Source organism: Gambusia affinis, linkage group LG02 (genome assembly GCF_019740435.1).
Source record: "Gambusia affinis linkage group LG02, SWU_Gaff_1.0, whole genome shotgun sequence".
Taxonomy (NCBI): domain Eukaryota; kingdom Metazoa; phylum Chordata; class Actinopteri; order Cyprinodontiformes; family Poeciliidae; genus Gambusia; species Gambusia affinis.
Genome location: NC_057869.1, coordinates 9,470,545 through 9,489,343, shown reverse-complemented (window position 1 = coordinate 9,489,343; position 18,799 = coordinate 9,470,545). Strand labels below are relative to the sequence as shown.

The 18,799-nt window shown below is 37.4% G+C and overlaps 1 protein-coding gene across 2 annotated transcripts in view; it reads left to right on the top strand.

The window, feature by feature from the left end:
• The first annotated feature begins 1,468 nt into the window (after nt 1-1,468).
• The window catches only part of LOC122846791 (AT-rich interactive domain-containing protein 3B-like), a 58,343-nt gene continuing 41,012 nt past the window's right edge, over nt 1,469-18,799 (top strand). For both annotated transcript variants that reach the window (XM_044143973.1, XM_044143963.1), the window contains exons 1-2: nt 1,469-1,822; nt 3,859-4,491. In XM_044143973.1, coding sequence (XP_043999908.1) covers nt 1,787-1,822; nt 3,859-4,491 — 669 coding nt within the window. In that variant the 5' untranslated portion in view covers nt 1,469-1,786. The remainder of the gene's footprint in view (nt 1,823-3,858; nt 4,492-18,799) is intronic.

Here is an 18,799-nt window from a genome sequence, read left to right as displayed (position 1 = left end):
CATGGTTTGTATTTGTGTTCATTGAAAGTAACAGTGTGAACTGTGTGAAAAATTCATATTACCGTACAGAAAACCTCTTTCTTTTTGGACTACTACAATCTCTGTGCTCTTCAACCACTTAAATATCTGAAATTGCAACTCTTTCAGAACAGGCTGACTAAAGTATTGGCTATCCAGACTAATACATGCAATTTAAACTACCGTAATTATTTTCTATAGAAATGAGTAGGATAAGCTTTCAAATTATCTAAACACATTGTGAACGTTAACTACTTCCTTTCTTTTAATTAGAAAAACATTCTGACTTAAAGCAGGTCAATGAACACTGGGATGTTACCAGATGCTGCAGTTTTTAAAATACTTATCAGGTTTCATAAAAATCCATTTTATACTTCAAAACGTTTTTGATCAAATATCACATTTTCCCACTGATTTCTGCTTAATTAAGATCCTACATTGCACGTTTTTGAAGATACATTTCTACTGGTACATATTTACCTAAAATTCACCAAATTGCACATCAAAACTGGGAAAATTTTTTCTTTTTCAAATATAAATTTCAAATAATTTTGTCGTAATCTCATGATTCAGAACCAGAAAAATGCAAACCACTTCTCCACTAAGCCTAAAATCCTAATTTATTAGGTTTTCAAATATGTTAAGTGTATCTACTGCAAGGTATGTTGGGCAGTTTGACATTTCTCTACTAAATTGTATTTTTATTGGTCTTATGTAATTGTACTTTTCTAATCAAATTAATTTTGCGTTAGCTCTAAATCATAACCATTACAATTAAAACAAATAAACGTTTCAGATCTGCACAATTGTCAAACTCCAGTCCTGAAGGGCAACTACCTTGCAACATTTAGATGTGCCTCTGCTGCACCATACCTGAATAGAATAATTTGGTCATTAGCAGATCTCTACACGAGAAGTAGGTAATTAAGCCATCTCATTCCAGTGTTTTGTACCTGTGGCACATCTAAAAACTGCAGGACAGTGACCCTCGAGGACTGGAGTTTGACACAAACATGAGTTTCACTTTTTAAATCGAATTATCGACATTAATTTCCGGAAGGGGGCAGCATAGAGCTGTGCTGCTTGAACTACCTGTTGAGGTAAACATTTTCCACCAAGTTTTTGCAAAATCTCTTTTGAAAGAATTTTATGCTACAGAAGCAAAATGTATAAGTTGTGCATCTATAGTATACGCCCTAAAATGTAAAAATCTGTACACGTTGGCTTTAAAAAATATACACGCAGCTGCATCAACTCCTGTGTTTTTATTTCGATTTAGTTAAAAATAAAGCATAATTATGATGTTTTCGCAATAACCTCAAACGGTTGAGGAATAATAAAATTACTGTAAGTCAAAAGCATGTATTAATTTAATTAAATCGAAATACTTGTTGCTGTCGTTGGGCGGGCCTAACGCTGGTGTGCGCCATGCGAGGGGGGTGTCAACTCCACCGGAGAAAAAAAAAAAACGACAGGGAGTTACCTCAGCGCTTTCCGAGGTATGAGATTGGGTCATTTACCACCCTGCTCCCTTATCTATTAAAGGAGGAAATCACGAATTTTACGAAAGCGGTGGAAAACGGACAGAAACACGGGCAAACCTGGAGAACTGGCCCAGGAGAAAACGTCGGATAGCTCCTTTTTCTCCTTCTCCCGGCGGATCAGTCGGAATCTGAGGGGCGTGCACGCGCGCATGCGTGTGTGTTTACAAGTGTTTGAACTAGAGCCAGAAACGAGGGAAGGAGGATAAAACCCCAAGGAAAGAGGGATGGTGGACAACTCCAGCAGTAGCAAGGCGCAAATGGTGAGTGGTGGCTGTGCTTGTTTGTGGCTCTGCTCTTCTCTGACCTGGCAGCGAGCTGAAAAAGCCCTCCGAGAGTTCGTTTTTACGCTTTTATTCACGCTGCCGAGAGGAGGAGGTGGCTGCTGATCGCGTAGTTTCCCAAAGAAAAAGGAGAGCAAAGTTTGGAGAGGTAACATGACCTTTAGAGCTGGTTACTTTTCATTCATTTTTATTATTGCTGCTGGGGCAAAAAAATTTTTTGTATTCTTAAAAAAAGGCGTAAGTTGGCTGACTTGGCATGTTTGCATGTTATCTCCTCCTTATCTCTTATGTTATCCACGTTATTTTGAGGATGTGGCAGCTAACTCGCTCTAATACGGAGGAGGTGCTTTAACTGTCTGTTTTTTCCCCACTTGTGTGGTTGTTTGCTATTAAAAGTAATGTTGATCAGTAGATCAGCTAGAACTTAATTGGCGACAGTTTTCACATTGATATAGCATGATTATAGTTACATTTATTATGTCAAATTTGTGTCCATCCTTCTCTTTAACGATCGTCTACTTCCAATACCAGTCCGGGTTCTGGTCATTTTACCTTCTTGCCATTTCCTACGTTTCAAATTTTGCTTGACTATTTAGGCTCGAAAATGTGGGCGTTCTGTAAGTTGACCTCTTTGCCACTTTGTACCCCCATTTTTCCTCCTTGTCTTTGAAGAAATTGCGTACCTATATATTGTGTATTTATTGTATTACATATGAGTATTTACGTTAAGTGTGTGGTTTATTGGGCTCACCTGTAGTTTAATTCAGTTGGATTTTATAATATTTTATTACTTCCTATTTCTTCTTAGTTTTGGTTCTATTCTCAATTTGGACCAGATGACTGTGGAAACGCAGCAACTGACCAAATCCAAATAGTAAACCTGTGTGACCTTCTGCTGCTAGAAAATGTTGGCATTTTCTGGCAGCAGGTCTTTTCTTTCAGAAGACCTTCCAATTTGCATAAAACGCATCGGAAATCCTTTGTTGTCAAAACAGGTACAAAACACCTCCTTGTATGAATTTGAGATAATTAAAAAAAAAGCCAATGGTGAGTGGGTAAGAGGGAAAAATGACCAGCACCCTTGTCAAGTGTCAACCCTGTGATTGGAAAACAATTTTTCAAAACCAGTACAGTCATTTTCTAATATCTGCTCATATATGTAGGGTAATGTGGTTATGAATTCGATAAATATCAGCAGGACGTCACTTAGCATTGTCTTGGTTTGATCAAGGATCATAATCTATCAAATTTCCAAAAGTCAACAGGGATCGGAACCCAAATAAATAAGATGGAGTGTATCACAAAAAATTTAATTAATTTAAGATTTTAGCAGTCATGACCTTTTTCATGTTTAGAATTTGTGAAAATGCTGAACTACATAATAAAAAAACTCCATTGTCGTCAAATTACAGTCGAAGAAGCACTTCATAAAGTGCTTCACAGCGGGATAATAAATAACCCACAATAAGTGAAAATAGAATCTTAAAATACCATTTTAATAAAATAAAATTACATGTCAGACTTGTTCTCCCAAGTAACTAAGAGAAATTGTTCATGGGTAAAGATTTGCCGACAAATTTACCTGGAGCTTGTGTCCTAAGAGTCATAGCAGTCAATATTTATCTGCCGTCTATATGCTGTTTTCTATTTAAAAATGAATTTGTTGCCTGTATCAGTCATTTTAACACATGGTTATATTGTAATGTGCTTAGTTGTTAGTTTCCTTTATTTAGAGTGTGTGTGCGCATTTAAACTATTTTAGTGTATATATTAAAAAGGATAAGAGTGGAAATATTTTAGTATTGAATCTAGTGCATAATGTCCTGGATTTATTATTCCTTTATATATTTTTTAAAATTTATTTTGATCCCGGTTTAATAATGTCCCTACCACTGAAAACATGTTTGGTTATTTAGAAATTTGTTTTATGTATGCAAATGTGTTGCTAAAGTATTTTTACAAAGAGAGTAGCTTTCCTTATCTGTATTTTATGGTTCTTTCTCTTCCCTCCACAGCCAAGCATGTCTCAGGAGCCCAGTGTGGCTTTTCCACAGAGCACCTCTACAGGGGGAATGAAGCTGGAGGCAGTGATGGAGCAGCTCCAGCGCCAGCAGCAGGCCCGTCTGGAAATGGAGAGGAAGGAACGGAAGCTGCGAGAGGCCCACATCATGTACGCTCAGCAGGTTGCAGCCCAGCAGGCCATTCTGGCTGCAGCCCGGGCTTCTGGGGCAAGCTTCATGGGCAAAGGCATGGCCGGAGGCGTTCCTGCGGCCGGCTTGCCTCCTCGGGTGTCCAATCAGAGCAGCGTGGACTCGGAAAGAGAAGAGGATGAGGACAGAGGCCGGGATTCAGGGGATGAGGATGACGACAACGAGATGATGGAGGGGGACGAGGGCAGCGACGAGGATGAGGGAAACGCCAGCGGCCTGGAGTTTCTCCGCAAGCAGACCCTGGCTCTGCAACAGAACGCCTCCCGCATCCCAGCCCGTCCGTTCGCAGGCTACTCCATGTCGGCCCCCCAGAGAGCTGCCTCCCCACCTGTTAGAGTGAAGCAGGAACCTGATGAGGGCATGTCCCCTGCAGGGCCAAACTTATCTGCCTCTCCTAATGGACAGGCCGACTGGGGATTTGATGACCACTTCAGACAGGTTAGTTCCTTCCTCTGTGTGGCTCCTGATGCTATGATGCATTTTTCTACTTAATCTTTATTGATTGCAAATTGTATTTTTCTCTTTTCCTAGTAATGTCCTCTAAATATTGAGTTTCCTCTGATAATATTAGCTCTCTGAACATGTTCTTGTCTTTTGTTAAATTTTGTGAGCTTAGTGCGATTTCTCTGCTTACCCCCCTGCTGGGAAAGACGACTTAATCTTGACTGTGTCGTGCACTGCTCCGGGAGTATCTTTGTAAAACACTTCAAATCTCTACAGGGGGTTGACCGCCGATTGGCTTTTGTGGTGGGTAAAAAAAAAAAAAAAAGAGCCTCTTGAGTGTGTCTTGGCAGACTGCCAGGCCGAGGTGCAATGTGTTCACGCTCGCCAGTTTTCTCCTGCTGCACTCAGATTTTGAGTGTGTGTATCTTGCTCTTTGTCCCTCTTGGCGTTTTGCTCAGGCTCTGGTTTGGCTCTGGTCCAAGCAGCGGAGTCAGGCGGGGCAGCGCTGCTGCTGTGAGGCTGTGGGTGGCTGCCTGGGTCAGCTTGATGATTTTGGGTGGGTAGAAAGGTTGGATGTAGTACACAGTAGCAGCCACCCCAAGAGGTTCGGCTGTGTGCCAAGTGAACTTTCCCTTGAAGATAAATATTGCCTCGGCACCGTGTTACAGAACACTGACATGTCAGGAGGGAACCGAGCCAAGCGCCATGTGGTTTAACATCGTAGCTGCAGACGGAGCAGGTTAAACACGGAGCGCACGAGCCTGTAAGTGAAATAAAAAGCTGTAGCTCTGCAGAAGTGGACAGTGTAACAAGACATGTGATTGGACAGTGGGATAGGATGATTTGGCTCTCATATACTTTATTTTATTATCTATTTAAAGGCAGTGGCCGTTTATTGCACTTGGGAAACAGATGTTTTCAGGGACGCAGCGCCTGGAATCATGTCTTAAGTGCATGATAACTCGGTAAAAACATCATGTTGTCTTAATATTTACACACAAATTTGGAACACTCCATTAGCAATCTGAGTTTGATTTAAAACAAAAAGATAGAATTATTCCAACTGTTCTTAAAATAATCTAACAAATCTTTTACATTTATTACTGCTATTTCAATACTTGAGGAAAAACATAAAACAAGCACTTATTATTGTTCATATAATGTGAAATGTACATTTTCTATTCTGCTATTTTTATAACAGTTGAAGTATAACAAGTTTATATTAGCTCGTTAATTAGTTGACCTTCCTGCTTGGTTAGCAAGCCTACAGTTAATCAACTGATATACGTTTTGCTGGTTGGTTCTGCAAAAGAATTATGTCCAAATGGCTAAATGTGCCTTTTTTGTTAGTTTGGTGAACATATAGTAGCCTTTTTTTTTCAGTAGGTTGATAAACTGTGCATGAAAACAAGTGAGTGCTGGACATCGCAGCGGCACTTCACTCCGTGCACCCAGAGAAAACTCTGGCCATTCTGACACACCTTGCATTAACAAGATTTCAAACCCTTACATACAGGAGGAGAATCATTCTAGGTCAAATACCAACAAACAAAAGTAATTATTTTAAAATGGAAGCCATTCATTATCATGTAGGCTACTTTAAGGCACTAGTTACATTAAATAGGACAATTGTGTTACTAAAGAGAAAGACAATAAATTCAATCACAGTTTCAAATATGTTTAATATTCTCACTGAATCAGTGGTGCGAAAAAGTATATAAAGTAACAATCCTAATTTTAAATGTTTTTAGGGATCACCAAAAAACATTTGGTGATCCAAATTGTTACTGTTTTGGTAAAAAAAGATGCAGTAATTCTCATGTTAGGTTTTGACATGTTTCCTGATTTTTTAAAAGGCATGCAGTCATATTTTGAAAACCAGCTAATACCCAGTGTTGCTCTATAATACGACAGAATTGTAATATTCTTCACATTAGGCACAACATAAGTCACACAAAATATTTATATAAATCATATAAAGACACAGATCTTTATATGATTTATATAAAGAAGTTAAAATAAATGTTTCTAATATTTCCACAAAGATGAATGTTTGTGTAAATATGATGAAACTAGTATTTTTTTTTTACTCAAATTTTTCACAGGGGAATGTCCCATGTGTCTCATCCTCCCCCAAAAATATTACATCCAAGCTTTTTTTATGCCACTTTACAAAAAGACGCATTCAAGCTTTGCCAGCGATCACTCCTTGTCATCTCAGTGTGACTCGTTAAAGAACTGAGTCTTCATTGGCTCTGCGCTCCCAATGAAGGTAGTCACAGAGCTAAGTTGACGAGTATGTGTGAAGTAGGGGACTGCATGAACATTTCACTATATCCATATTACTGTCATTTGTTGCTTCTCTAATGCCAGTTCGTCCGAGGATGAGATGCAAACTTTGCAGTTTCATGCAGGTGTTCAATCGATGTGAAAGTCAAATAAAACTTTTTGCTTCACTCATAAGCCAGCAATTGTGTGTTTTCTGAATTCTTTGACCTGGATTTTGGATATTTGATGTGAACTAGATCTTATCCCATGGATAATTGCAGGTTTGCACTCCTGTCACAACTGAATAATAATAATAACAAGAAAGACTGCACTTTTTTTATTGTGTGTAAAAGAAAAATTCTTTGCAGAAATAAGCTACAATACCACACATATATACATTGTTTTTAATTTAAAAAAAATTCTACTCTGTCAACACTTTCTTTTTTACAAAGGAACAAAACAGCCGATGATGAGTGTAAAATGAAGCATCCTGGAAACAATGGCATTCTGTTTTGCACAAATTGGCTAGAGACTAAGAATAGACCAGTCAGGCTTCCATTCGATAATAGTAATTTCTGTGTTTTGTTTTTTCTTTAAAAACAAAGAAAAATGTTTTTTTTTTTTTTTTTTTGTTTTTTTTTTGCATTCAGTAAGCAGGGCACTTTTTTATGCAACATATTGCCAGTCAGAGCCAAGTAATGGGGAAATTACTCAATTTTGTTTACTGGCAGACTGATTAGTGTGTCTCCTTTTTAGAAATGCTTGTCAAAGTAGACACAAATCTTGGACTTGCAACAAAAATTTGAACTTTTTTAAAGAAATTTACTTGTATAAAAGCAAGAAATATCTTTCAGAGCAGAAGATTTTAACATTTTTGAATTGTTCTATCTAGACTAGTAAAATGAAAAATTTTAGATAATTCAACTAATGTACCTTTTGTGACTTCTGTTAACATAAAAATAAAAGCTGTCACAAACTTTAGCCCTGGCATCTGATCCATGGCCCCAGTTTTGCAAACTATTATTTTTGGGCCAGTTACTTGTGGTGTGTTCATCCATGTGGGCATGTTGTCCATGCATACTTGGTGGTAGGCACAGGGAGATTAATATTTATGAATGCAAGTAGAGGTCTTAAGGCTAAAGATAACAACTGCTCTTAACCACATTTCCAAATTTAGCTTTGGACAATAGAAAACAGGTCATGGTACTCCTTCAGTTCAGAGAGTTTAAAGGAAACCGAGTTCCACCAAATTGGTCGGACTGGTTGAGGTCAAATACTAGGGTATTTCGCTGTCCAGGCTTTGAGCGTCTCCTGAACAGTAGATTGTAGCAGCCAACTTGTAGCTGACCAGTGTCCTATGTGTGGCCTGGTGTCTTTTATTAGGAGAGGTGGCCAGAGCCTGGGGGTTGGGAGCTGTATTATGGGAAGAGAATTGGTCTGGCCTTTTTTTGTTTCCTCTCTTTTATCTTTCCTGTCATTATGTCAGCTCTGCAGTATTTAATGACGGCTCATCTCTTCAGGCAGTTTCAGGTTGCACCGCTGTAGGGGGAGGGGATCCGTGTAGGCAGGAGAAGTGTGTGTGTGTGTTTTTTTTTTTGTTTTTTTTTTTGTTATTGTCTTCAAAGGACGAGAGTCAAGCCTGACAGATGCCACAAATACCGAGTATCTAAAATTTTAGAAAAAGACATTTGCAGTATTCTGAAAGACAAAGAAGAGATAGAATGACTCAGTAAGGAGAGATTTCTATAGATTAACTCTTTAACATGTCGGTGTGTGTCTCATGTAACCTGTCACACTGGATGGAGACTTTTATCTAAAGCACTTGGTTGATGAATGCTGTCAAGAGATATCACCATGGTGCTGAAGCCTCGCAACCCATAATTAGAAAAAGTTTAGGTCCTGATGTTATCCAGAACAATTAGGGTATTAAAATTGGTTATGCCTATTTAACAAAGTGCATAGTGCCTTCTCCCCACAACTTTTCTTCTTTAATTGTGCACAAATTTTAATTGTCTTATGATGACCTTATTCATTTCCATGACCAAAATTAAGAAATGAGTGAATGGGGAAGTGTGTAAGAAGAAAAAAGAAGGCACAACTCTGAAGTTTGTGAAGAGTGATACTGGGATATTTTTAATAACAAACTCAGGCATCAGTACAAAGACAATGACCAACCAAGATGAAAGTTGCGCTACCTGTGGCGTAAACTGTGTTTCGTCTTCCCTTAAATTGCAGTTATTTTGCTTTTTATAAGGGTACAGAAAAGATTCAAAGTGTCATCAATGGAAAACTCTTATGTAGGTCAGGTGGAATCACCTAATAGAGCTAACCCCATGATGCTTGCAATGGTTTTTTTGTAACAAAAGTCCTCACAACATTGTGTTTTTGTTGCTCCTGATAAGCTTTAAAACAGCCATTTGCCACATTTCTGTTTAATATTTTTTTTTTCTTTATGAAAACAGCCCATCTGCTTTATACGACTGTCATGGAACAGATAATGCAGTAACGGAACCACATCATCTATATGAGGCACTCAATTCCTGTAAAATGCCATGACTACACAGGCTTTTGAGAAATAGCCAAGTTCGATTTATTAGTGTTTCATTAACTATAACTTGTAATAGTTAGATTTTACGACTCTAAAATATGATTTTTCTAACTAAGGTTGATGAATTTTCTCCCCATTTTTCCCCTCATATGTAGCAGTTTTTGTGTGACAAGATATAGTTTTTAACTGAATGAGATTTCCCTAATTCCTTGAAACAATTTGACTGACAGGCATTACAAATAATCCATCTTGCAGCAAAGTACTCCTGCCTATTTGAATGAATGTGAATGTCTTATACAGGGCAGATGGGTGTGGACAGACATGTTAACCAGTGTTTTCGTGTCAGTGATGTATGCATGGTGACCTCGGCCCTCTCCTAAACAGCAGAGTAAATGAATGTCAAACAAGAGGATGCACAAAGGTGCCGTGTGGAGCGAGAGATGGGCTGGGCAGCCACAGCACCCAGGTCTCCTCTGCAATAGGATGAAGACTATGTGACCTCTGTCATTTAGCATCCACTTATGAATAAACCCCACCTCTCCTTACTGTAATGCGTTTGTGGTTATAGATAGTTTTATTTTGACTTTTTACACATAATGCTGGAACCAGATGTTTACACACATAAAAAAAACCAAACTTCTCCTTTACCTTTTCACTGTTAATTAATCAGACTAAAGCTTTCCCCTTTTAGGTCAGTTAGTGTTACCAAGTTTATTTCTATTTGCTGGGTACCATAATAATAACAGAAAATGCTGTAGTTTAGGGCAGTATTTTGACTTTCAGACAAATTTTTCTCTTTTTGGCTCAGATGGATGAGCCCCCTACTTAATTAATCAAAACTTAAACTCTAACATTTCTTTCAGCCTGTAAACACAGTAAAAACTGCATATTCTTTGATGTGCTGCTTTGAGGTTAGCAAAAAATCTGATAAAAATTAGGATTGGGGTTGGTGATGCAATATTCTTCCCTTATCTTATTTTCTTTTATAGTAAAATCACAGCATATTCTATTTTCTTTCTTATGTTGAGTTTCTAATTACGTTTTACTGCTAAGTTCACACACTATAAATCTGTATTGGATTTGAAATCTGTATTGATTGCTAAAAGCCTGACTGACTGCGTCTCAATCTCAAACTGATATTAGTAAATCTCATGTCATTCACAGTCTTAAGAGTTACATAGGTTTATTTCACATTTAAAATTTAGTAAGTTAATTTTAAATTGTGCTTTTTTTTTTACATTATATGATGTAATATCTGGAAACATTAAGACAGGTTGTTCTTCTTATGAAGACATTACACAATTTCATTCTTGCCTTGTATCCTGTTAGCAGGCGTAGTGCTAGCTTTTCAGATAATATCTGTATTCCTGGCTTTCTAGAAATAATTTTTTTTATTTTCTATGAGAACACTGAAAAAGTCAACTAGTAATTTATAACTGTTGAATTATTGAGTGCAACATGGAAAACTTTTTCCAGGACAGATTTGTCCACAACTCAGGCGAAGAATTCATTTAAATGAAGAAAGCTGCTTGACCAGTATTGGCCATGTTGGACTAAATCTGTTTCCTCTCTGTAATTGGGCATCTGCTATTGACGAAGCGCGGGAACACTTGCCACTCTTGAGCCTTGCTTTTCCTACTCATGCACTGAAGCCTGTCTGTTGAGGCAGCAGCGTTGCATAATTTAGCTGTCGCCCCAGCAACGCATCAGTCAGGAAGTGGGGAGCTGCACGGCTGCAGCAAGTAGATCGATAAGGATTGTGTGCACGCTTTAAGAGGCAGGAATGTTTGGCATTGTTTTCAGCTCGTTTTCCACAAATGGGGAGGAAATTGCATTTAGCAGATGGACTCAATGCTGTTATTTTGACAATAGAAAGTGGAACAGTTAGGCAATCAGTGTGCAAAAACACTATATTTGGCTAGAGCATTGTATTTTTTTTGGAAGCACAGTCTCTGTAGTTGTGCAGCATGAGTCGATGTGCCCCACTTCATGTGCCAACTTGACCTGGTTTCTCTCCTTCCGAATGTTGTCTCAGATGCCATTACTGTCAGTGGCTTTTAAATGGAGTACTTAGTATTACTCCGTTTACTGCACTTCCTGTTATGTTGATGTAATAAGACTGGAATTACTGTCTGACCTCTGCTTGTACAAATTGCCTGCAAATGGAGGCCATTCAGATGAGAAATAATGAGGAGGGCTGCGGTCCATTAAAACCTGTTGCAGTGCTTGTTCAGAACAAAGAGCGACTATAATGTGTGAGGCCTGGAATATCTTTCTTTGCACAATCTGCTGAACCACACAGGGAATTGAAAATCTCAATCCACACAGTTTACTTAAAGTACAAAAACGGAACAGAAGACCGTATATGCATGTAAAAGAGGTAGGTATACAAAGCATTGTTAGTGTTTACAAATTTGTTCATTTCTTCTTTTTAGAATTTATACTATAATATAACTTCAACCCATGCATTACAATGGAAAGCGATGAGACTTAAGTCTATGGAGCCTATGGAGTCCATAGGCATCTTTTTGACTGCTATTTAAGTTTGACCTGCCTTTTATTTAGCCCAGTAAATATTTTTTAGCCCACAGGTTATGCCAAAGTTAGCCTAAACAAAGGCGTTGAAAGTCAGGCTTGGTTGGCCCATACCACCAACCCCCAACCGCCCTTCAACTACATTTAGATTTGATTAATCTTTATGTGGATGTCGCCATGTTTTAATCATCATTTAAACTGCGATCTATCTGGGATGTAATAATTTATACAAAGTAATGACAGAATAATTGTTGTTCTGTTGTAGGACTTCAATGCCGTGATTCCATAAAAAAACGAGAAACTACTAAAACTTGCATTTGTTATTCAATCTCTGCTTAAAAACTATTTGTTAGTTATTTTCTATTTTTAGCTAAAGATATTCAAAATCACTTGTAGCCACAGTTTATAGTTCACTGATCTGATACTTGAACTTTTTGATTCAAAAGCTGCTGATAGTGGTGTGTATCAAATTGAAATAAATGCCCCTAATTGTTATTTTTAAGTGCCAATTTTCTAAAAAAAGAAAAACAAAATTGTAATCTCTCTGACATTAAACAGCTTTATCTTGTGCTGACCTCTTAACAGCTAAGTGTGGCTCCACTCCCCCCTCCCAGAAATAGAGGTATTGAATTTAGTAGGAAGATGAAGGGGGTAGAGGGGCTGTAGGAGAGTGGTTAGTGGTCTGGCTCTGCACGCTACACTGCCCCACCCAGAGGAAACATTCCAGACAGAATTAAAGAGTTAGCTCTTCAAACAGTGAACATTCCCACTGGGGGCTCCCAACAAGAGACAGGGGGTTTGATGAGGGTGGTTGGGTGCATGTCCATGTGGTTGTTGAGCCTCTCATTGGTGATCTTTCAATTCATTTCACCCAGTATTGCAGGGGCTGTAAAAGGGAGGAAAAAAGCCAAAGTGCCCCAAAGGGAGGAGCTGGAGGGGAGTACCCCACTGCTGAGGGCAGAGACAGTTGGGGTTTTTTATTTGTCTGAGTTCTAAAGCACACATCTGCTCACAGACAGGGGGAGGCTTCTCAGAGTGGCCGCAGTCCTTTAACCTCTGTCACGCCATGCCCTGGTCAAGCTCCCTACTTATTGGCGGCGTCTGTTTGTCAGTGATGACTCTGCCATCTGTACACAAAACGTCAGGATTCATGCTGGTTAAGGTTTTAGGACCGAAGTGACGAGCTGTGTTGGTTCTTGAAAAATATGCCAATATTATTTGTAAATAATTAATTGTTTATAGCAAAAAATAATCATCATATTTTCAATCTTTGTTTCATTTCACCTCTGTAATGGGGATATATTGTTTAATTGTACATCTGACTACACATTGGGGGAAAAAAAAAACAAAACACCTGTTGCTGTGCACTGCGAGACAGCTGGCTTAAAGAAGACAGCTACACTTTTCCCTCCCTGTCTGATGACTTGAAAACTAAAGGCGAGCTATCCACTGCTCTTATTAACATAACCCTTTTTAAAACAGTGTTTTACAACTTCGGGGCGACATGTCTGTTAGACAGCAATTTAGTTAATCAGCTATTATCAAATTATTCTTCCTGTCTTTGTTAATACAGGGCAAATCGGTATAATATTCTGCTCAATGATTATTACTACTGAGTTTGCTTTGCCCACTCTATATCTAAGAAAAATTATGAACATCAAAATTAAAAAGGGTAATGTCAAGTGTAAAATTATTATAACTAATAACCAGTATGTTAGATTATTTTAGCATCAATAGCAACTTTATCTTTTACGGTTTTGATATTATGTAAAAAAAAAAAAGTTCTGTTCACTTATTTGCCTTTCATAAGTGATAAATGATAACAAGTGAGTATGATGCACCTGTGAATCATGCTCACTTATTCAAAGTCATTAAATTCATTTCTCTGAACAGAGATTTAGAAAAGAGTTAGAAATATCCTTTATTGTTGCTCAGTGGGGAATTCAGGTGTAATCATATTTCTCCCTCTTCGCCAAACAACTTTGCTTGTTTTTGCCCACAGCCTTTATGTTTGACACTGACTCCTGCAGCATTTGCTTTGTGCTGTGGTATTTATGCACAGTACATAAATACCAGTTTCCAAATGCCCTAAAAACATCTACATGATACAACAGGATTTGGATGGAACCATGCTTACATAATGTGATGTAGATAATTGTCCTTGCTTTTATTTGATAATTTACTGAAAATGTGATCTTATTCTGTTTAATCAGTGGATGCCATAGTTACTACACCAGGGTTTTTAATTGGGTTGTTGTTGGTATACTGATGTGACACACACTTGAACCTTGCAGTGATGCCTCTGAGTGCAAATAAGGGATAGCTCTATATAAATACAAAGCCAAAAATATTCAGTCTCAACCAGGACTAGGGCAACATAAGACCTGCAGCTCAACTCTCATAGTCTATGACCGAGTATAAATACCACAAAATGTAAAGCAGCACATAGGGGATTTCCCAGACATTTTACAACTGTGCCCTGACTTACTAAAGGAAACAAACAAAAGAATCTCCTGCACTATCATTATGCTAGATTCAACCAGTATAATATATATTGGTTGAATCTATATATTGACAAATCAGACCTAATAAATATACAAGAATTGCAAAATGCAATAATTGTGAATAGAAAAAAGACTGTAGTTTGGTTTAAAATGCACCATACGTTACATTACACCATGCAATTATCGATTTAACAAAATCTGAACCATGAGGAAAAGGCAAACTGTGGGGGGAAAACACTAAACTTAAACCCACGTCATGATTCAGTGACTTGTAGAAACACTTTTAGCAGCTATAACTTATACTAATTGTCTTGTGCATGACATTATCAGACTCACTATGTTGTGGTGAAGATTTGGCCCCACACTTCTTTACAACATTGCTTCAGTTGCTACATGATTTACAGGCATTTGCTTAAGGTTCCGCTCTGCCACATCATTTAAATCAGGTTAAAGTCTGGACTTTGACTGAACTACAACGTGATTCTCTCTCTCTCTTTTTTTTCTTTTTTTTTTTCTTTCAGTCAGTCTTTTGCAGATTTGTTCTATATTAACTGAAGTCCAGTAATCTGTTCTGTGCTACACTAGTTAAATAAATGAAATGGACATAAATTTAGCGTTAGCTATTTTTTCTACCTGGATGAGTCATTTGTAAGACTACAATGCAAATGCATTTTTGGCTGGTTGTGTTTTTATGAAAAGGTTTTCTTCCATTTATTAAGTCTCTTTGCTGATTTTCTGGTTTTTAATATGCAGTACTAAATCAGTGTTGGTGATTTTTATCAACTTACAGTAGCATTCAAATGCAAAAGTACTTTTTTTTCATTTTGTGGATTTGTTCATAATTGGCATTGTAATATAATGGACATTTAGTCTATTTTTTTCAAGAGACCATTTGCATCATGGTATGGCGGCTAGTTAGTGAATGTTTCAATTGACACACAACTTTCTTCTTAAGGATTTGTTGACATATTGAATACAGGTAGCAAAACAAGACAGGTGACATTTTCCACGTTTTTGAGAAATCGATGGCAGTCTTGCCATATATAAAGAGCGGTTGTGCAACAATATGTTGCAGCACATCCACTGTGCTTTATCTGATGGGTGCACTGTCTTATCAGTTAACATGTTCATTATCAATGAGATTATTATTGCTTAGAAATCACTGCAACTATTATTAATTTAAATTTCTCTTAGTGCTTTCTATATTCAGACAGGTAAAAAGCTGAAAGTAAAGTGCAACCCTTTGCTATTTTGTGTGAATTGAACTTTTAGTTTTACACATAACAAAATGGATGTTGCAACCAACCTATTCATGCCTGGTCAGGTTGTGGAGGAGGGGATTTGCAATGCAATCCAACCATCCAGCATGTAGATAACTTATTTACCTTTCAACCCTAATACAAAGTCAGCAGTGAATCATTTCAAGAGACATGAACAATAACAAAAAATGGGGCACAGTTAATTTTTGAGAGAAGCTTAAGGGTTATTTTTATCTTTATTTCTTTTTTTTTTCCCCCAAAAAAAAGCACATTAATATATGGGTTCTGACAAATATTTGGCTTTCCCTGAAACCTAGTTGTTTTTTTAATTAATTATTTTTTATATAAATGTTAAGCCAATCCTTTGATTTAAGGCTGCATTTTAAAAATGTAACATTCAGAAGCATACCTATTGATAGGTAGACTGCCTTTTCCTTTTTAATTAGGCTAAAAAACATTAACATTTACTTTGTAGGTTGTGGATTTGAACTTAATGTTTAGTTTTTTTCCCAAACAGACCCTTGGAGATAGTCTTCCCTTCAATGAAAACTGAGATACTCGGGTCCATTGTTATTTGATCAGTTTGTAGTAAACCTGAAATCCACCCCCCTCAACACACTCACAAACAGCTTTGCCAGTTTCATTCATGCTTTACAACCACTCCCACAAAACGTATCTCAACACCTGCTCTTTAATGAAGGCGAACAACATGGGGGGAAGCCAAATGAGAAAAAGACATCCACCAACGCCTTCAGCAGCTGCAGTGAAACATGGACAAGGTCATGTTACCCATTATGATATTGTTGCTGAAAGTTTCCATGAGTTTTCAGACAACATTGTGATATACATGGTCAAGTTTAATTATTGTATGCACCATCAGTTATTGTGAAGAGAATAAACTCCTGGAATGTAAAGTATTTATGAAGTTGGTGACAAGAACATTACACATGATTCATTTTGTATTCGAGTCTTATATGGAATTAGACTTATATTACTATTAAATGCAAAAACAAAATGTTGCGAGCTTTTTGGGAATTAACGTGCTGAAGGCTAGATATTTTTCAGAGTATAATATAGGTATGTTTTTGAAACAATAATTATATGTTTTACACTTTTGAATTTTTGTCTTGATACTTTCATTTTCCAGCAATTTAAATGATGCCTTAAATTGCTTTTTGAAGGAACTACTTTGAAGTACATTATAAAGTTTGCTTTCTTTTTCAAATTTTAAGATTAAATAGCAATACAATTTAAGAAAAACAAAAAATAATAGAAGATGTTTGCTGGATTTGGTAGTCTCAAGTTATCCAAATCTTATTTGAATTGGAAATCCGCTGTCGACATTTGACACTATGTTTAAATAAGGAAAACTGAAAGGAGGTGATTGCCTTTCTTGTTTTTGCCTTCTTGCTGTATAAGGAGATTTACTACACATTTAGTGAACAAATTTGAAAGTCTTAACACTTTATTAGTGCAAACTGTACCATGCCTTCAAAGTATTAAGTTTTTGTGTTTTACATGCTGGAATGGGAAAAACCTCAGTGTAGTTTATTGGGATTGTTTTGAATAGGCCAATACAATAATTTACAATTGTGAGCTGAAAGAAATATCAAATTGTGTTAATTTTTTTTTTTAACCAGATAAAACTCTGGAATTGTAATCAAAATTTGCATTACCCACTTTACTCTTCTGCCCTCAACACAATCAACTGTGTATATTTTAAATGTCTACATTGACAGACCAGATGAATTAAGGGAAAAGTGATAGGCTAGGTATTCAGGCTGTAACTGTGTTTATTCTTCATCTAAAGCTATAAAGAATATGTCGCAACTCCATACCTACCATGTGACTGGGGTCCACCTACAAGGAGAGTTTGAGACAGAGAGACTCAAGGTAACTCTGGAGGAGCAGCAGAGATCCACAGCTCAAGGGGGGACAATCTGTTGGGAAAGCCATTAGTCTGTGTAAGAGTAGCAAGATTGTTGAATTGCTGAAAGAAAACGAAAAGACGTGTGGCACCTGGCCAAAACCCATGTAGGGACTAGAGCAAATGCATAGAAGATGGTGCTCTGTCCAGATGAGATTAAGAGAGCTTTTACACAGTAAGAGAGCTGGTTGGTCTGTTTTACGTTTGTTCCCTCAGCCATCTTCATTTGGAATAGTCGGGTGTAAAAGCTCAACTGTTGTTTGATACTGACGAAGCAAGTGAATCTTGGTGCGGTTTGTCTGCAGAAGGAAAGGAAACTGCCTATCTGTGTAGACAGTGAATGAGAGACTGTGAGCCAAAGGGAGGAAGTGACAAGTGATATATAGACGTACATGAGATGCGGATATCATTTATATCCTTTCTATGCTCTGCGTAACCATGTAACAGTAACAGTTCCTAATTTTTCAGTGTCTTTTCCTGTTTTACTTCTTTCTTTGAATGTGTGGAGTAATGCACTCAATAGTCTGTTGCCTCGCCTGCTCATTCTGGGCACATTCTTGTGATTTGACCCTAAGTGAACAGCTTTTGTAACTCCATGACATAGTTCAGTTTAGTCCACTTTGAAAGAAGTAGGTTTAAAATAAACCAAACCAAATAACGTCTGCATTCCCGAGTCAATATGTCGAGTTTCCTGTATTATTAAAGTGTGAAAGCATCCTAAAATGGAAGTTTTGGCTGATATGAAAAATTTAACGTGTGGTGAAAAAGCAACACATCTTCAGTAGGAACAGGGAAGCTGATCAGACTGGGTAGAAATATTGATGGAAATAATTATTTGAGTGATTATTATTATTATTAATAATAATAATAATAATCACTCAAGAAAAGTTGTTGGTGATTGAAAAAAGACTTGAGACTGGAGTAGAGATTCACTCTTCAGCAGGACAACCCAAATCATTAATTTGGATCTAAGTTAGATTTATGTGTCACAATCAGCCAAATGTGCAAAGATGGTAGAAACATAACCCAAAAAAAATTAATTGTATTTCTGTAAGCAGTCAAAGCTGGGGCCAGACACAAATGTGTCACTTTTTTTTTCTCACTAAAACAGATTGTTACATTATTTTGCTGTCCACTTCACAATTGTGCACTACTTTCTTGTCTGTCACCTAAAACTACAGTAAGATACATTAAACTACGTGGGTGGTACATGATTGTGAAAATGCTAAGGGGTTTTTAATACCTGTGCAAAGTTCTCTGT